General features: G+C 45.2%; 1 protein-coding gene across 2 annotated transcripts in view; it reads right to left on the reverse strand.

Moving 5' to 3' along the window:
• Positions 1-21,214, reverse strand: part of LOC125301526 (guanine nucleotide-binding protein G(i) subunit alpha-2-like) — a 77,253-nt gene extending 56,039 nt beyond the window's left edge. The window contains exons 1-2 of one of the 2 annotated variants that reach the window (XM_048254019.1): positions 20,893-21,214; positions 20,353-20,496 (exon numbers count right to left, since the gene is read on the reverse strand). In XM_048254019.1, coding sequence (XP_048109976.1) covers positions 20,353-20,470 — 118 coding nt within the window. In that variant the 5' untranslated portion in view covers positions 20,471-20,496; positions 20,893-21,214. Of the gene's footprint in view, positions 1-20,352 lie in introns of both variants that reach the window. The other variant, XM_048254018.1, reaches the window with a different exon arrangement.
• Positions 21,215-21,226: the final 12 nt, after the last annotated feature.

Consider the following 21,226-nt stretch of genomic DNA (forward strand, 5'->3'; position numbering starts at 1 on the left):
AAACACTTTACTATTTGTGTAGATAACTGTGGCGGTGGTAGTGATGTCCCTGTACCGCCACCCTCAATGAGTGTAGAAATTTACACACCTCATATCTGAAGGCGTGTGGGCATGGCTACTAACTTTTATAGCCGTCATATCAAGCACAATCTGAAATATCTCACTCTCTCTTTAACTCACACACAGACAAACAAACACCAGTCTCAAAGGTCCCTCTCTCCCAGTGATACCACACACACACACACACACAGTAAAGTAAAAAATTACCTAAAGCAGGCCAGACACATAAAAAGAAAAACAGGAAATGAACATCACATGTTGTGCTAACAGAGACAGACACACACACACACACAAACACACACACACACTCCTCAGGTCAGGAAATGGTCCATTGATCACCAGCTGCGGAAGCACACAGCTAGTGGGGTTGAGAGCAGGGGCTGTGTGTGTGTGTGTGTGTGTGTGTGTGTGTGTGTGCGTGTGCGTGTGTGTGTGTAAAGGGTGATAATGGCTCATCTGTTTTCTCTGGGGGGCAGCTCCAGTCTGAGGTGTCTCTGTTTCTGGCCTCAGCTCGGCCCCTGCACAGCCTCACTATCGATCCCCAGTCTCTGGATTCCCAGCAGAGGGCCCTGGGACGCCTCACCTTCAAGACCAGTCAGAGTGTGGGGGGTGGGAGGAGCCCCCCAGGAGCCCCCCGCCACCCCACCCCATCACCACCAAATCAAAGGGACAGACGTCTTTCCGGCACACGGGACTATATATAGCTATCTGCTGCTGTGGGTTTGTGTGCATATGTGCTTTCTTTTTTTTATTTTCTATTTTCATGTTCTATTTTGAGTCTGAGGTGAAGAGAGAAGTGAACTTGAGGGCCGACATACTACAAGTTATGCTGAGAGAGGGGGGGAGAGAGAGAGGGAGAGAGAGAGAGAGCGCAAGAGACACAGAGAGAGAGAAAAGGAGAGAGGGAGAGAGAAAGAAAGAGAGAGAGACAGAGCAAGAGAGACAAAGAGAGAGCAAAGGAGAGCGAGAGGGAAAGAGACGGCATGTGGTAAATGTGGGTGGGATCTCAAAGTCACAGTTGGTGGTTCCGAGCGGTTTCGGCTGACGGTGGGAAACGCAGGCTGGGTCATGTCGACTACTCCCATTCTGGGTGGAGTTCCTCGAGGTTACAGTAATTCTCCCTCTCTCTCTTTGTCTGTCTCTAAGCTCTCCCTTTCTCCTCCCCATTTTCTCTCTCTCTCTCTGTCTATCTCTCTCTCTCCCAACTGTGCGATTAATCAAATAAACGATTAAATCGCCAATCGTGACTTTAAACGATTATGACCACAACTAAAATATTAACGATTACTTGCCTGCATGTTTGAGCTTTAAATCCAATGCATCCTTTTCCGACACAGTGCTAACTGTTACATATAGAAAAGTATGTGTTACTTTTTTTTGTATGGATCAAATGATCATATCATATATGGATCATTTAAAATTTAATCTACTGTCTAGAAGTTTAGAAAATGGATTTCCAAAATCATTGAGTAATCGTGAGTAATGGGGATCTCAATTCTGACCAAACTAATCATAGCCATAATTAAGCAGTCCTCCTCTTCATTTCTTGTCTCACTCTCTCCTTCTCTCTTTCCTCTCATACTCACTTGTTCCTCCCATTTCTCCCTGTCTGTCTGCCTGTCTGCCTGTCTGTCGTTTGTCAGTCTCTTCACGTTAGCGCTCAGCACTAAAAGGAGTCTTTCAGTGAGGGAGCACAGTGGGCCTTGCAGAGAGCGCCACATAATTACAAATCACAATAAAGCCTTCAGACCAAAGAGCCTGCCAGGGACTCAGCTGTGGCTCGCTCCCTTCCCAACAAACAACCTCTGTTTCCCTCCTCTCCTCCTCCTCCTCCTCCTCCTCCTTCTCCTCCTCCTCCTTCTCCTCCCCTCCTCCTCCTCCTCCTCCTCCTCTATCGTCAACATTCTCTCATCTTCAGAACCAGGGTCAGCTCTGTCTTCTTCTCAAACCCTCTCCACTGGTAGCTTCACAGCTAAGCAGGCTTTTAAACTCCAGCAGCTCCATTTGCACAGCTGGAGCACCTGTCTGACTCTCCACAGGCTTAAATCCAGAAGGAGGACACATCATCGGGCCATGCTCAGAGGTAAAATGGCAGCTTCAGAGAAGAAACATATTCATTCTGGATGTGACTAAAACCTATGAGCACTAAATAGGCAACTGTGTTCATACAGATCACCAGGTGAGGACAGAGTTTTGTATGTCTAACATGCTTTGGCATGTCTTGTTGCCGCACAACTTCCAGCATGTTCATGCATATGCAAAAATCCCTCTATTCTCACTGGTGCTTGACATCACGCCAAACTCCCAAGGCGCTTGATAAATCATCCCTCTCTCAGAGTCTGAACACCGTTCATCCGCTCACCTCCTCCTTAATTATCCTCCTCTTCAACTTCTCGGTCCATCTGCTGCCCGTCTCTGCCACTGACCATGCATTTAACGAGACGATCACTTATTAAGCGCCCTGACACAAGCACTTTTTAATCAAACGCTAGAGAGAGAGAGAGGATGAGGAGGCCCTGCTTTTATTGGCCCACAGATCCTTCTTAATCTTCACCCTAATCATTTGATCACCACTGGACTGATGACAGAGTGAGAGATCAGCACTCAATCAGCGCTCTCAGTACACACACACACACACACACTTGTATGCAGAACACAACAGGTTTCAATTTCTTTTCTTTGGGCTTTTCTGCCTTTCCATGGCAGAGCAATTCTGCAAGCAAACAAAATAGCAGCACCATTACACACACACAAACACACACAAATGACTCTGACACACCCATTATTCAGTCAGTGTGTTGTTGTTTGTTTGGGCCTTTAATCCACATAAACAGCGTTTTAGTGGATATTTTCAAAAATGTCTTCTAAAGTGAAGATTTTCTAAAACACCACTACATGGTTCATGTAAGATTATAGCAACCTGAATAGCATGCCATCTGAATGCTGGGCAGTGTTTCCCCTACAGTGTATTTAACAGCGGCGCAGCTGGATTTTCAGCGCCGCTGCAACATAATATCACGAGATTCACTTAACACACTGTAAAAGCACAACGCCAACGCCATCTCGAAATTGTTTTCTGAAAGTCTTGAGGAAGTTAAGTGCATCAAATCCGCACTTAGCCTCTCATTATTCAGGACATATATGGCATGATGTGTCAGGTGATTACAAGCCCAAAGACAAGTCTGCAGCCCATATGGCTAGCCTACGCTCTGAACACGGTTACATTGTTTAGCTATCCGACTGATGGGGTCTTGCTCCGCCACAGTGTAGCCTATGGTGTCATCGCTCACTTGTAGGTTACACAATAAATAGCCTACTTATAGGCCTGGTGACAATAAAAATGATATTAGTTATATTTCATCACTTAAGCTGTTTTGTATGCCGTGGAATTCGCTTGTAGCCTATGCCATATGTTAAGCTTGAGCAATTCCTCTGATCCAAAGCCTGCTTTGACACATTGACACTAATGTGAAACATGCATCCTCCTCTCTAGCCTACATCAAATAAAAGAAACCAATTCATGATTACCAAATGAATTTAACATGGGGAAAAAGTTTGTTGCGATTTAGCCTACTGTTGTGATGCCGGTTCTTTCTGCTGATTGATTTACGTCCGTGTCGCCAACTCTGAGAACTCTTGTTCCGGCTGACAATTTTATCCAGAGAGCTGATTTCCCAAAGATGAGCCTCCATCAACATTCAACGACAAATTATTAAAACGTAAGTAATGCAATAGAGTAAACCAATGTGCTACAAGGTGTATGGTCTTAACGTTAATTGTAGCCTAGACTTGTAACGTTAGCGTTAGGGCTACATGTAATGTTTGCATGGGAAAGCTAGGCTTAACACAGTCTAGGCCTGTTTAAACTTTCTGATAGTTAAAGGAAATATGAGCATATGTTGGCATATAATGAGATAGCCTAAATTCTGTCCACTTAGCTATAATAGGCTATCACAAACAGACTTTTTCTACGCTTGCGGCATTAGACATAGGAGCCTACATTCTCTTATCAGAAAGACGTGTTCTCATAACTTCAGCGTTCTCTTGACGGTGAGACGAACGGTCGCACTTCAATCAAGTAGCCTTTGCCATTAAGTAGCCTTTGCCATTAAGACAAATTTAAATAAATTGTAAATAATCTTTTTCTGGGTTGTGCCATTTCATTTTTCTTCTATCATTTTTAACCAATAATGTAAAGAAAGCTGAAAATGTCCACAAAAGAAACACGAAGGTATGATATAAAAAATTTTTTTTTTTTTTTAAAAATGCGAACAACCCCCCCCCCCCCCAATGTCAGTTTGGTGTGATGTCATGGCCACAGATCTAAGTGATCTAGCGTGGGAAATTACCACGAAGCTGGCCAATTTCTGTCGAACTTTACCGAAGTAAAGCTGTCAGATAGGCTACTCTCCAGTATTCATTTATTTTCTCAAGAATAGCCTATAGCTTAGAACTGCCACTCAGCTCAGCATGGTATTGGTGACGTTTCGTCTGACGTTTCGACACCCAGCGTTTTAGTCGGACTGTCATCTCGTTTTTTTTTTAGAACACCAGTATAACCTTAGGCCTACACTATCAGTCATAAATGTTCGAAATGTCATGAAAAAAATACCATTTCCTAGCCTACCTGCCTGCTAGTTAGGTAAGTAACCTCTATCGGAAAGTGACCCATTAGGCCTACCGCCCGTGCCCTATGTTTGTGTCGGCATATGTGTCAATATTTATTTTTATACAAAACCAAGACGGCAGAGGAAACGCAATAAGGAAACGCAAGCACCCATCCCATTTGGATATCTTATACTGTATTTGTACCAAAAATGACATTGTAGCCTACAGTGATTCGAAGAGCAGTAAACAGTGTTGTAAGGTTGCATGTATAAAACCGCTTCTTTATAGATCAGCTGGCTAATGCCCGTTACGCCAGGACAAATTTTGTATACATTTATTCATATATCTAAAGTACCTATTTTGAAATTTGCTTTGCCATTTTTCTACTGTCCCAGAGTTGTCCCAGACATCATTCTATTGTGTCCCGGAGGCATTTTTTATGGTCCCCGGGACGTCGGGACATCGTTAATTTCGAGCCCTGTGTACACTCTTTCGCACACTCACACAACTCCCCATCCCTAACCCCGGAAAACAGTGGTTAGGGCACATCAGTTAAATTGATTGGTTGAAACAGCAATGCCAGCAGAAGAAAGCCAAATGGCCTGCAATGCAGAGAAGCTGCTGGTTAACAGGATGAGGCACATGACAAGCCCATTGACCATTGTAGTCTGTATAGCAGAGCCAGGAAGAGGCCCTTTGAAGAAGGGATTCTTTAATCAGCCTTCATCAAGCTAGCCTGGAGATGCAGCAACAGGGGGAAATCGCTCAGCTGTTTCACCTGCCACTCTTTTCAAGAGAGAGGCCGAGTGGGACACCCCATCTGGGACATCTCTGCAGGCACGAGAGACATTCGCTGCACACTTGAGGCTTTTCCCCTCAAGCCAAGTGATCGCACTGAGCAAAGGGATGGAAGCCATGCAGATCCTGTGCTGCAAGGAACAGCTGTGTCCGATAATCAATCAGGTTCTCAGTCTAATGTTACTAGGAGAAAGCCCACTTCAGGGGGAAAAACGAGAGATCGAGCCTAGAACACCTCATACAGTATCATTTCACTGTAGTGCTATACTGTACATCTCATTAGATGAGGGCCCGTGGAGTGATATAAAATCCGAGTCATCTATTTGTGGGTCAATGACTCAACACTAGGCAGTAAGCCCACACTGCTCCTCTTTTTCTCTCGGTCTTACATATGCATGCAAAGGCTGAAGTATGTATGGTCTCAATGCAGCCTGTGGGAGAAGTGCATTGCAAAAAAGTACAAGACCATGCTGTTCACTTGGCTTTGCCTATTTGAAGAGCAGCATATTGATCCTCACCACCCATCACGGCTAGGCTACTAGCATTAGCATAAGGAGATAAGTGACTAAGAGACAGGAAGGGAAGACAATCAACCAAGTACAACAGATTGTAGAGAAAAACAAAGCCAGGCTTGATTATCTCCTGAAAAACAAGTCCTAGAAAAGAACGGGTAAGACCTTCCCTTGCCAGTTCTGAGCATCCACAGAAGAGAGCTTCAACAATCAAAAGGTGATGTGAAAACATCTCCACACAAGAACAAGGAAACTGTTTCTCTGGAGGTGTTGTGGCTTTTGGGTGTTTCAGATACACTCTGGGCCACAAAGGAAATCCGTTTGTGTTTGAATGCAGCGAGCAGTAATGGTGGTCATATGGCTGTGTGTGTGTGTGTTTGACTAGGAATATCAGCTAATCTATGACAGAGAAGCAGGGGGATGAGACAGACGCACGTGCACACGCGGCATGTCTACTCCAGACTGGAGTGCTCTGAAGCAGCACTCCACCCTTGAGCTCTCAGCCCACACAGGTCCTTGCGCCTCGAGATGCTGCTTTTGTGTTTTCCTTTTCACTCAAGTCTGGGTATTTGTTAGTGTTTTGGTGTCTCTCTCTCCCTCTCTCTTTACCCTTGTTTGACTGGAGTGTATGGACACGGAAATGGGCCCTAGATAGTTTTTTCTCCAAATCTGGGTAGTCATGTTTTTTCTGTCTGTCTCTCTCTCTCTCTCTCTCTCTCCCCATCTCTCTGTCGTCTGAAGTATGCTTAAGGGTGCTCCACAGAGTCTGTGTCCTTTAGGGAGAGAGAGAGAGATGGGCCAGAGGCTGAACGGTCACTGAGCTGAAGCTTACTCATGCCCCGTCAGCTCTGAGTGAATCACACCCTGTGCAAGGCCACAGGCTATTCTAGGACACAACCAAACCACAGAGTCCTCCTCTTATTATCCCCCCCACCACCTTCAAAAATGGCAGAAATTTCACCGAAGTGGGCAATCTGTAGCATAGCGCAGTTTAGCTTCAGCGGGTAACATATGGGATCGGTTAAGCTGAAGCTTTAGACAGACCACCAGTCAAAGATGAAAGGACTGCTGACTGACGCAGGGGTGGAGGTCATCGTGAACACCTCCCATGAGTGACTCGACTCCGAGCCTTTCGTGACTCCACATGGGAGCAATGCAGACGCAGTCCAAGGGCTGGAGTGCACTTCACGGCACAATCACACCAATTATTCCTGCTTATTATTCAATGTCAGGGCACACAACTAAAGCAAAACATTATTCTGGGCCCCTGCTGCCATTTTGATTGTCCATAAGGCCAGCATGCTGGCATAATAGCTGCTACAACCTGCAATCACAAACGAGCTAACAATAGTCTTTAAGTTAAGGGCTCCATGATGACTTAAGCCTAATTGCTAATGACACTGCAGCGTAATAACAGTGCTCATCTACATTGAGTTAAGATGAGTTTCTGATACAATTCTTCAAAAATCAATGTTTATGGGAGAACAACCTTCTTTGAAGTCTCCTACCAAAATAGTTTAGAAATTACACAGAGAGGCATCCTTTTAACGTTTAAGCTCATTTCAGGAGAAAGAACAGGGAACCAAAGTTTTCCGGTTTGTTATAAGTACAAACGCTCCACACCTCATCATCAAGTATACTTAGTCTCCTCCATTTCCAGATTAAGAGAACGTTGAGAAAGACCATTTCCATCCACAGGCAAAGGCCTCTTCTTTTAGCGGCAGGCTGGGGAGCTATTGCCCAATTCCTCCTTTCTGAAAGCACACTGACAGCCTTTAACGAAGTAGTGCCTAAACCAGCCCAGCAATGTGCCACTGGCCTTCACTTTCCCTCACACTCCCACAACAGTAGAAACACACACACACTCCCACAACAACAAAAACAGAAACAGAAACAGAAACAGAAACACTTACACACACACACACACACACACAGGCATGCCTTAGTGTTAGCCAAGCACAATGTGTTTTGGCTGGTTGAATGAAAAAACATAGATGGAGATGGTAGATTTTTTTAAATGAAATAAAATGGAAAAAAGACACACCCACACAGTTTCTGGATGTCATTCATGAAACTCTGTGAACATCTCCTATCCAAGAATGACGATCCATGTCCTACCCCACCCACAGCCGGGCTAAACAGGCCCACCTACCAGGCTGGCTGAGGTGGCTTCCCGGTAGCTCATAACAGCATCAAGCCAAACACTACTACTACTGCTGCTGTTTAACAGGCAGCGAGAGAGAGAGGAAACATAGGACACAGAAGTGAAGGAGAAAGGGAGGGTGAGGGGAGAGAGAGAGAGAGTGAGTGCGTGAGAGAGAGAGAGAGAGAGAGAGAGAGAGAGAGAGAGAGAGAGAGAGAGAGAGAGAGAGAGAGAGAGAGAGAGAGATAAACAGTGGGAGCAGGGAGGGAGAGTAATTATGTTTTTAAAAGTAGCATATTTTCCATAAATTGTGCATTGGCTAATGTGGGAAAGTCTTTAAAGTAGGTTACAGGGAATGGACATGTTGCTAAAAAAATGTCTTTTTCTCATAAGCTAAACACAAGAGTATCAACATAAATATCAACAAACATCAACATAAGTCAGTAAAGGGTCTCCAGTCAGACATCCCCAATATTTTGCATACTATCTGTGTGATGGAAAAATAATCCCATGACGATTAATGGGCCAATTATCCTGCAATCCTTCATGCATGTCAACCAGAATTCTCCAGAAGGGGTTGCTGGGATATTTCGTCCACTGACGAGAACAGGCTCAGATGGGAACACACGCTGGCCCAGGCCTGGCTCTCTTCTGGCCCAAACCCGCTCCAGAGGCCAGTGCTCACTGGAACTTCGTAATGATTTCATCACAAAAATGACCTGTGGGTTAACGGCCAACAAAAGCAAATGCATGTTGGTTCACCCAGCAGTGGACTCGCCTTTGTGGACTCGAAAAGTGGACTTTTCCTGGTGGTGATATTGATGTAGATGAGTAAAAGTGTGTGTGTGTGTGTGTGTGTGTGTGTGTGTGTGTGTGTGAAGCTGACAGTGAATGTATTTAATGGCATACAAAGATGACTAGGAAAGACATATTGAACATGGGAACATGAGGCTAAGGCTTGGTCTCATAAAGCTTCCTCTGCTTATCAAGGACACAACTCTTTTATTGCTGAAAGGAGCAGGTTTTTGTAGGCAGAGGCGCCTGGAGCCATCAGATATCAACCCTTCACCCCCATCCCTCGCTCTCTGGTCGGGCAGAAGCCTGCCTGGTCCCTAGTGGAGCCATGCCACACAGGATGGGCGTACTGACTTCCTGAACCCAGGCGAAACAAAAGGATAACATTTACTTCTGTTTGACTTGTAACTGCAGCCAGCCAATGGGGAGGAAGTTAAGGGGGTGGGGGGGGTTGGGTGTAGGATGAGGAGGTTGGGACAGGATATGACATCACTCTAACAGAAAAGACAGCATCTTTTTCACCCCGGGCTATATATGGAGGTTGGCGGTGGCGAGGTTTGAATAAAAACACGAGTCATTCGAGACATATGGGTAGGTTTATGGGGTTGACATGCAGTTACAGTATGAGTCTATGCATTTATACGAAGTCAACCGTTACATCACAGAGCTGAACAAAAACATAGACCCAAGCTGAGACGAGACTTTAGAAATAGACTGAAAAAAAACTTCAGAAAAGAAAATACAAAAGATAGCCAACTCTACTAGAAGCCACTTCTACTCCTGCTACCACAAAAATGAACGCCCTCTGGACAACCTTCATTTTACTCAATGGACCTTTGATATTTTTGGACAACGAAAAAAGCACTCCAATGGAGTCCAAAGAACCACAGAGGGACAAAAAAAACCTTCCTTTGAAACACATATTGTGGAATAAACCAATTTCAACTGTTTTGCTGTGTCAGGTCCAGTTTAAAAATAAAAGTTCAGCAGGTTAGCTATGAAAAAGTGCGTCATCTTAACCACATTCAAACAGTCAAATCCTTTACTGTTTCAGCTCCAGAGTGCAATGGGAACAAAGCATGCGGCATGTTACAATACCCACAGACCTATCCTACTGTTCGCCAGTCGGGGACTGAGAGCCTCAGTTCCAACCCAGCTAGGCCCATAGAGAACACCCACAGGTCAGAGGGTCAAGAGCAGAGGCTGGGCCTGTGTAACGACCTTGTGCAAGCAGTCTATCCACAAGGATAGAAAACACACCAACCTGATGAACCTCAGATGAACCTCATCTGACCACAGGTGGATGACGTGTGTCCATTGCCCTGGTGACAGTATTAGATGAAAGTCCAGATTGCGTATAGGCAGGAGACAGGAGGGGAGGGCAGGACCGGGTTTCTGGTGACCTTATCAGGACTCCAGATCTGCTCTCTCTCGGTCATGGACACGGACACACACACACACACGGACACACACACACACACACAGGGACACACACACACACACCTGGCTCTGATTAATTTCTATTCCCAGAGGGAAGGGGGGCTGGACTATGTGGACATTCATTCGGTGTTTTCATGCAGAACACAAAAGAATGATGTATCGTAACACCCCCAATTATCACCACTTTTGTTCAGAAATTCTAAAACAACAATGTTTTTTAACACTTCAAAATAACATTTACTAAATGAACCTTACATTTTTCAGTAGCCATAGTTGTGTAGATTTGAACAAAATCTGGTTTGGTTCTTAACAGGAGCATTTACTGCCTGAAATATTCGGTTTTGTTTACCACGCTCGGAGTTATAGTGCTGGCCTGATGGGTCGCCTATTTACACCGTTTCAACGTCACATGGACGGTTAGACCGAGAATTCTCGTCGTGAAATTAAAATTCCACTGGAGCTCCAAGCGGTTGTGTACACGCAGCCTTACAACACTGTTTACAGCTCCTCGAGTCACGGTAAAATGTCATTTTTGGTACATAGCTAATTTAGATACACCTATGTTGTGGGTGGTTGCGTCTCTATAGGAGTCCGCTGTCTTGGTTTGTATAGAAATGGATATTAAGTGACACATACACGCAAGACGGTGGAAATACGGGACCGACAGTAATAGGGGGAGTTCAGATAATGATATGAAATAGCATAAAGTTGTCACTCACTATACCTTTACTACTCACAGCACGATAATATTCCCTGCTGATACGACAACATGCTTATCCTAAAAACTAAACGTCTATTAGTCAAGTTCGCACAACATTCCACGATAAAGCACTGATCAAACACTTATCACAGCTTGATTACTACATCAAACACCAGGCCTCTGATGAACCGTCCCATAATGAGGGGAATAATTCTGCCCTCATTGAGACAGAGCGGAGAGGAACAGGGAGCTAGTGACTGATGGAGACTTGGCTCGCTCGCTCACATACATCATCTCACGCCACTGGCCACGGCTCCCGGGTCACTATAAACAGAGCCAGTGCAAGAGCTCCAAGCTGGGGGCCTGTCCCCAGCACTAGTCATCTGGTGGAGATGGTGCTCTCTCTTGCACGAAGGTGACAGCATGACATTCTGCAGAGAACGCTAGAGGTGCTTCCCCCACTGTCCCAGACACGTCGGTCCAACACACTCCATTCTCTCTCTCCATCTTTCTCTCGCTTCTTTCCCTTCATCACCCCCCCCCCCTTTTATGCTCTGAACCACTGCAGGGGATGGGGGGACTAGAGTCACGTACAACGGTGCTATCTGCCCTGGCAGGAAATGACACCATGACCCATGCATGTATAGAGGAAGTGAAGTGAACTCAGCATGAAAGCAATCTGATGTAGTGAACTCTGACCTCAAATGTGTGGCTCTGAAGTCAAAATCACAGTGTGCACGCATGTGTGTGTGTGTGTGTGTGTGTGTGTGTGTGCACTTTACTGGATTGCTGCTGGCTAGATGAATTAGTGCCCTTTGCTAACCCATGCCTGGTGTTTTAAGGCTCGCTATGAGAATTGCTGGTCTCTCTGTGTGTGTGTGTGTGTGTGTGTGTGTCTAAAGTGGCCTGGACACAGCCGCCTCTGGCTACTCCAGAGGCCTTGGTGTGACTGCAGAGTGAACCCAACAGTCTCCCTACACTAATGGAGCATCACGGACCCCCAAGCTGTAGAAGCTTACTCACACACCTCCTTAAAGCTGCAGCATACTTTGGTGCACTCACACACACACACACACACACACACACACACAACAAATAAAAAACAAAAACACAACCCCCACTAAATCATTGAGCAACCCTGACCGCCGGGCAAAAAGGACTAAAATGCCCTCTGAATACTACCCAACCCCATTCAATCTGATGGAACTCTGATTCCAGTGAATGTACACATGTTCAGAGGCCGTGGAGGCGTGCTGAAGGCTGAAGCGCTGACCTTGGCACCGCCTGCACTGTGCTCACCAACTGAACAGGAAGCAATCAGAGAGACCGCGCCAGGGGCACTGCTGAGTAAAAGTCCAAAAAGTCAGGCCATGCAGGAGCGACAGAGTCAAAGGGAAAAGAAATGCATCCTTACTAGAGTGGAAAGAATTCCAAAGAATACGTTGGTGGGGGAGAAAAGAGGTGGGGGAGGGGGACTAACTGGCCCTTGGCTGGGGTGATGCATATTTAGGTAGTTCCCTCAAGGTCCCTGTGGACGGGTGAGATATGCAGACGTTTAAGGCAGTAAATTTCTGCCGCCACCCCCCCCCTGGGGTTTTCAGAGTGGTATGTGCCAGACCACCGCCCGTCTCACCCATTTCGAAGTGGCCAGTGAATAGTTTTCTTTCAGCACGGTGGGATGAATAGTTCCTGATGAAAAGCTCCCACACAGCCGCCTCCAGGTTCCTGCGCGACGGAGAGCCTATACTCGTCGTCTCTTCTCCTCTCCTCACTCACGCCCACATCTGTCTCACCCCCAAATTGGAGGGATTAGTGGGCTGATTCCCTGTTTTAAAGGCCATTTAGAGGGGAACGAGAAAGAAAAAAGGGGAAGCGGGCTGAAGTCTAGAACACACACACACACACACACACACACACACACGTGTTTGTTTCGGTCACACACAAGGAGGTCAGGGCGACTCAACCAGGAAGAGGGACAGAGGAGATTGGCACAATCTGCGCTCTGTAATTTTGACAGCACACCCTGTCAAATGGAACACACACAACAAAACAAACAAACACAAACTCAAACAGATGAAACAGTGTCAACTCCAACACATGACATCATCTGATCTTGTGATTAATGATGCAGCCGCTGGGCTGTTTACTAGTCACCTAACAGGTTTGGAAGAATAACACATGCACACACATGTGTGAGGATTAAACAATAAAGTTTAAACAGAAACTGGACACATACACACATTTGTGCAGTGTTTTGATTCTTTCCAGGCAGCTCATCTTGTATACATAACAGGTCCAATGCATTGAAGGACACTGTAGGAATTTCACACTGGGTTAATCTCTATAGTGGTATGACAGTTTGAGAGTTTGAGAGAGAGAGAGAGAGAGAGAGAGAGAGAGAGAGAGAGAGAGGCACATTTCACAGCAGTACAGTAGTGAGAGAAAAGGCATGGTATTTTGGACAAATAAAGTAACTTATCAATATCAAATGGCAAAGTATCGACTTATTCAGCCGCAGACCTGCCACTTGTTATGAATCATAGGCGCAGATGGAATTAAGCTATGGAAATTTTAATCAATAAAATGCATGTGTGTGTGTGTGTGTGTGTGTGTGTGTAAAACCAGAGAGACTCCTCATTGAGATAATACTTATTTGCTTCAGCGAGCACTACAATAAGGTTTCGAACCAAATATTGAACAGCTGGACCCATTTCCTTTTGCGGCAGATCCATAACAGTGGTCACATATTAACTAGCCAAATAGGGATCTCCCTTCAGGGCCCCCATGCATGGCGTATTACTAAGAATTATTCTCTCCTCTCAGAAACTGACCACCCTTCACTGCTCAACCATGGAACCTAAGCACCACACGTCACATTTGCCCAATGGCCCCTCGCCGCTGTCAAAGGCGCAGACTGGCAGTGGTTTTCAAATCACTGGCTTAATGGGATCAGTATTTAATATGTACACTAATGAGAACTGGAGAACGAACAGAGAGAACTGAGCTTATCTACACTGGCTGTATGTATTCTTGCTTAATGGAAAATTGAACATAGGTCAGCCAGACCTTGCTCAGGGGAGAAAAGAAATCGAAGGTGCATGCACCACAGACAATTAAGCTTTCCTCAAAACCATGTGACACATCATGCTGAGGTGTGCGTGATTGAGCAAGACACAATCGGTTCTATTTTCTCATTTGATGTTTTACACTGAATTTACACATTCAAGTCTAAATATAAGGTCTAAATTAGCACAGACCTGCAGGGATTTTTGAAAACAAATTGTTTTCTTTGTCAGTGCTTCTGGGGATCTACACCTCTCTTGCTACATCTGAGAACTGACCAAACACCAGCAGCCTGAGATTGGCAGCAATCAATAACAATCACTGACAACTACCGTGCAATTTAGCATGGCATCTATACGAATGGCTAGCCAGTGTATAACTTAGCTCAACCAATAATGTAAGGGTGTCAGGAAGACCACAACTCCCCTGAGAGAGAGAGAGAGAGAGAGAGAGAGAGAGAGAGAGAGAGAGAGAGAGAGAGAGAGAGAGAGAGAGAGAGAGAGAGAGAGAGAGAGAGAGAGAGAGAGAGAGAGAGAGAGAGAGAGAGAGAGAGATGACGGAAATATGCCACCTGATTATTAGCTACCGCAAAGGCAAAACTCAGGGCCGTTACTGCAGCCATGTCACAGACCGACAGCCCTTCGCCAGCACCTTTGAAAAGCTCAGGGAGTCGGGAACATGTGAAAACCCACCACGACCCCGTCGTCTCCATTCTTCCTCAAGCTTCTATTAAATTGCACGAAGGCATCCTTGGTGCACAGTGTCATTACACACACACAAAGTGACTTATAGCCCAAACAGGTTGCAGATTCTCAGCACAAATAGCTAGAATGTTTTTGTGTGTGTGTGTGTGTGTGTGTGTAAGATATGCAAATATAATGTGCCTGTGAGTGTTTTACCAAACACTCTTCATCCATACAATTTGTACAAAGAGCAAAAGTTGCGTGAGGCATAGAGGGAGACCGACTCCTATTTATCATGTCAACTGGCAGTCAGGCAGGCAGCTTGAAGGATCTAACAGGCAGAGAGGAGTGGAGTCTTCACAGTTCATTTTCTGTCACTATCCTGTCACAGCAGTGATGAAACTCAGTCAAGCATGCTCACCTAAGAGGGAGCTTAGACTTCCATGCACACAAACACACCAACAGACAGACTGAGACACACACACACACACACACACACTTTCTCCAACAAGGCCCAGTCTCTAGGGAACTACCAACTCTTCCATTCTGGTGCCTGTGCATCAGTCTCTCCCCTACATTGCTTCCATCACCAACGTGCTCTCTGTAAACAATCAATAAAATATGCAGCGCCAGTTGAACTCTTCTTTTGACCTGGTGTTTTTTAAAAACAATTTTTTTTTTAAATAATTCACTTCTCGCGAGGCAGTTCACAGACACAATGCCGATGCCATTGCTAAAACGCCCAAAAGAGCGTCACTGCTGCAAATCTAGAGTGAGTGCATTAGGAGGAGATAAGGAAAGGAGGAGAGTCAGCTTAGTATTACAGTTAAGACACTGGAATGTTGAGACATGTTCACAGAGGGAGAGAGAGAGAGAGAGAGAGAGAGAGAGAGAGAGAGAGAGAGAGAGAGAGAGAGAGAGAGAGAGAGAGAGAGCTGCTCTCAAGCACACGGCACCAGAGGAAGGAAACTGCCAAGGGAAATTTCCATTTCAGCTGAAGTAAAAAAAGGGGGTGGTTAGAAAAATCGAAAAACAGACTCAAATAAACGGGGCAAGTGGTGGAATTCACTGGAGCACAGGCCCCTGTGGAGGATTACACTCAGTGCAAAGTTCAAAAACCTCAGCCAAACCAAAAAAATGGAAACAGAGTGAGAGAGAGGGAGAGACAGAGAGAAAGAGAAAATATGGAAAAACTACGGAAAAACTACAACACCTTTTACAAGAGTCTACCAACAACTAGGTTTGGTGCCATGGAGATGAAAGTGAAAGTGAAGAGGTATGTGTGGTATGGTATGTGCATGTTTTTCCTTCTTCAAAAACAATCGGGAAGAAATCCATAATTTCCTCATTTCACCCGCTACACCCACACACACACACACACACACACACACACACACACATACGACACATTCCAAAAATAGTCACAAAGTCAAATCATCAGTTTAAGCAGAGATGACCTCTCTCTATGGAATTAAATATTAAATTTTACTTTAGGATAGTTGGGTAGGAAAGACCACTCTGAGAGCCCTATCCAAGTGCAGACTCTTTCTCCATCTTTTCCTTGTTTCTCCTCCACTCGAAGGGCGGCAAGAAGCACTCAGATTTTTCTCAGCTGTGCGCCAGGTTTCCACGGCAGCAGAGGGCCCTTTAACAAGGCTCCTCGCAGGCCAAATGGAACTGGCCCTCAGAGCAGACCTCGCACTCCTTTCAAAATGAGCCACGCGGCGCGTTGGGTACACTTTAGACTGGTGATAGAAGAGACAGAGCAAAAGGCCGAGGTCGAGCTGATACCCAACCTTATGTTCAAATATGTGCAATGTGTTCTGTGGCACAAGCTTGCAGGGTCTTTGACATCCATATTCAACTAAGCTAATGCAACTCTTCATCTTATAGCTGGGATTCAAAGAGCATATATTAGTTTTTCTTTTTTTTTCAGAAAGATTGCTCATGTTTGAAGTGGAACAAGCAACTGGTGGCATGTTCTCCACAGTGCTGCTAGGTGCTCGGATAGTCTGTTCCCTCTCCGACTGAAACATTTCCGTCAAAAGCACATCAGCATAAAGCTCACATCCAGGTAAGAGAGAGAGAGAGAGGGAGAGAGAGAGAGAGAGGGAGAGGGGGCTTGAAATCTGCTTCATTATCACTCTCCATCACAAATCCGCTTCCTTCCAAGGCTGCTCTGACATTAACTGGAAGTATAAGTATATATAGACCCTTTCAAGAGAGTTCCATTAACAGCATCATAGTTGGCCCCACAAGACTTCCATTTTAACATTCCATATGTTATCTTAATGCAGAGGAAGTAGATTGGGAACCAAATAGAACGTTCAAGCATTGTTTTTGTTTTTATTGTTGAAAGGGTCTATACTCTTTTGATCCCGTTTGGGAAATTTGGTCTCTGCATTTATCCCAATCCGTGAATTAGTGAAACACACACAGCACACATTGTACACACAGTGAGGTGAAGCACACACTAATCCCGGCGCAGTGAGCTGCCTGCAACAACAGCGGTGCTCGGGGAGCAGTGAGGGGTTAGGTGCCTTGAACGAGGGCACTTCAGCCGTGCCTACTGGTCGGGGTTCGAACCGGCAACCCTCCGGTTACAAGTCCAAAGCGCTAACCAGTAGGCCACGGCTGCTTACAAACCACATCAGCAGACAACAAAGTAATTAGGGGCGCAAACAGCGGAGCATCACTGGAGAGTTTACAGTGTCAACTCTGACAGCATAGGGCACTCGGCCAACATCCACCGAGTCCCAAGCGCGCGTGCGCTCACTTTCTGTCGGTTTGCCTTTATGGACGGACAGCAGACCGGAGAGCCTGAATCAATAATCGTGCAAACTCTGCCCCTCCGAGAGACTAGCAGCACTTTTGTCTGAAGCCGCCGTGCATGAAATGCCACGCCGATATCCGCCATCGGCCCCAAAAACACACACACACACACACACACACACACACACACACACACACACACACACACAATGAGAGCGTGGATCTATAAGAGATACATGGTGGGCCGTCGTTGGGTAGACAAGATGTACAAGATGAAGTGATGTAAACGATAAAGTGATGTACATGATGAAGCGATAAAGCCAGGAGCAGCAGCATCACGTGGGTGAAATCTGTGCCTGATAATTACAGGGGGATCCCCGACAGGCACATATCCTTTCCTGTGGCGAGCTTTGAAGTCGGGCCGAGCCCATGCTAAGAACACCTCTGCAGTGAAGACTCAACTGGAAGCCGTCAAACGAGCAAAATATTGTTTGCATCATCAAACTCACGCCCAATACACACATGGGCAACTGTGCAGCAAACTACAGTGTATAAAGACTTTTACAGTACAGGAGACTTCATGTATGTATGCATCCATTCCAGGTTTTAGAGTCAGACCCATATTAGGTACTGACTCAGCACATACACAAAGCAGCAGGACCCTGCCCATTACCTTATGTATGGGGCATTGTTAGTGGGTAAGTGGATACCAGTAATTACTCTATTATCGAAGAGACCAAACATGACTGATAGAGTGCAGCTTTGAGTACACATGCTAAACCTAATTATTTTTCAATCTGCTATGAGCGACTGTAAGCCAGAGGAGCCATTATGGCTCGGGTCACTCTCTTCCATTGCAGTGTGCCGGCCTTATGCAACGTAGGTGAAGATACAGTACTGTTCACATATTATTACAATCAGACCCACTGGATCGGGTAGCAGTTCATTGATTGTGTGGAGAATCCTCTCTCCAATTCTTTTTATTGTGTCAGGGGCTAATAAACACAGTCTCCAAAAAACAAACAAAAAAACCCCCTCCCGTCACTCACAACACAAAGCTGTGTATGTGTGTGTGTGTGTGTGTGTGTGTGTATAGACCCTGTGCCAAAATGTAGTTATAACATTTATGCTTGGTCCAGCTTTCTACTTGGCCTCAGTACTTACTCAGTCCCCTCCCAATAGGATCTCTATGTTTCTGTCAAAACAGCAATGCAATGGAGGCAAAAGTGCAGTGTGTGTGTGTGTGTGTGTGTGTGTGAGTGAGAGAGAGAGAGAGAGAGAGAGAGAGAGACAGACAGAATGTGTTCCAAGTGTGTTTGCAACGGAGAGTTGTTGCTCTTTCCACTGCTTACAATGGGACACAAAACACACTGAACAGGGAAGCAAGCAACCTTGTCAAAGTATTTCCAAGGCCAACACTTGTAGAGTCAATCAGACAGAGAGAGGGAGGGAGGAAGGGAGGGGGAGAGAGAGAGAGCGAAAGAAAGAGAAAGAGAGAGAGAGAGAGAGAGAGAGAGAGAGAGAGAGAGAGAGAAAGAAAGAAAGAAAGAAAGGAGAGAGATTTTCCCAGCATGAATTCTAGTCAAGCTTCACAAAGCCTCGAAGCAGAGGCCAGGATCCACTTTGCTTTTGCATGTTGTTATCGAGAGTGAAGCACTCATCAGTTGCAACAACACAATCACATGACTTCTAGCTACCAGCATCAAATGCTCCATGGCAGGTATCTGTATAGTGCTACACCTACTGAGAAAGTGTGAATGCTACGACATGGTCTACTGGGCTCACTGCAAGTGAAAATGGACATCAAGCAAAAGGTTTGCCAATGATCGTACCAATGAAAAAGCTGCTTCTATAGCTAGGGAAAGAAAGTATGGAACAGTAGGTCTTTTTTAACACTGGCCTTCTAAAAATGAAATGTTCATGCAGATGACACAACAGTGACAAAAAAAAACAACAACAAATGAGTAACACTGCATCTCAATGGGCACACATGTACTGTCACCTACCATTTCACAAAAACTCATGATTTATGGGGAGCATTAAGAAAGACTATAGGCAATGGGTATGTTGGGGAATAACATTTGAAAGAGAGGCTTAGGGAATGTTGCTGACACTGATTAGTTAAACAGCTGGAGGCTCCACGGAGAGAATTGACCAAGATTCCTTGACTATGTCAACATATGCTGGGGTGTCACAACACTAAACGAATAGCCTTGAAACTGCTGTTTCACTGATTTGGCAGTCTTTTTTTCCAGGCTTTAGCATTTGAGGTAATGCTATACCATGGAATAGGCAGAATAGCACCTCATATAGGACTGTAAGCTTTTGCAGATTTAATCATAAAATGGCGTTACTTTATGCTGTTTTATTCACACTTATGCGTTTACATTTCGGGCGCTGTAATGGTAGGTTTAGTGGCTTCTTCCTGCATTCCAAGGCTAAAATCATAAGCCCGTCTGTAAAGTTTCCATAATAATCTATGAGAAGCTCTTTAAGAAATAGTCAATGATTAGTGTTGTTAACTGAAAAGCCTTGATGGGAGGGAGGGGAATCAAGTATGCCGTTAGAAAATAGCCTTACTAAACGAGTCAATTATATTGAAACGTCAGAAGTGCTTCATTCATTTTGTGAGTGGTGTGGGCCTAATCATAATCAATCACAAAAAAGGAACAACCTCCCCCGTCTCTGCCACACATTCACGTGTGACAGAACAAGGTGAAGAACACATAAAGGCTTAACAAACTATAATGCACGTGTAAAAACGGAAGAATTGCTTACCCAAAAGCAGCAGTTTCACTTCCTTAGCTGCCTTGTCTCCATCCTCTCGAAGACTTTTGTCAATGATTTTGGATCTTTCGGCGGCTGCCTTGTCCTCCTGACTGACAGTACAGCCCATGGTTCCGAGTGCACGCTTCAGGGCGCCTGATGTTTGTGATAGGATTGAAGAAACGGGGGAGTGAGGCCACTGAAGGCTGAATGTCAGGCAATGGCACAATACTTTTCAAATCAAAAGCACTGTTCCGTCACTAATCGTCTTGTAAACGGCAACTTCCTCTTTCAGTGAAAACACTTCAAAATTCACAAATGAGCCAATATAAAGTCAGCTGTCGTTAAATGGTTACGTTGAACGGAACCAGAAAGAATATTCAATTAATATTCCAACGATGTATCACGATTTAAAAAATCTTGGGTTGTTTATAGCTTATCCAAGACGAAACAGCGCACCAGCTGCTGGATTTGTCATCACGGGAAAATTTGAAATATCTCTAAAAACACATCAACAAAATCAAAAAAGTTGTCCAAATATCCAAGACAAACCTCTTGCGTGCAGCAGGTACAGCAACAAAATGGGCCACCGAAGTTCGGTGTGGAGGACTCGACTCGACTGGTTGAAATCAGATGTCAAACCGCAAGAAAAATATCTCCACGACCCTGTGGCTGAATTCTTGGGGTTTTGGTGTCCCGTTCAGTTCCCCAGTATTCAACCGTTCCAGCGTGTACCGTTAGGAAGCCAATTTATTTCAACTCGTTGTGATTTATTTCGATATTTTCGGGGCTGCCACGCCACACCCGAAGTTCCTCTCAGCTAGAAAAGCTGAAGACAGTTTTTAGTAAGCTTCTGGCTCGCGAACTGCCAGCCCTCCGCTACAAC

This window comes from Alosa alosa, chromosome 10 (genome assembly GCF_017589495.1).
Source record: "Alosa alosa isolate M-15738 ecotype Scorff River chromosome 10, AALO_Geno_1.1, whole genome shotgun sequence".
NCBI lineage: Eukaryota > Metazoa > Chordata > Actinopteri > Clupeiformes > Clupeidae > Alosa > Alosa alosa.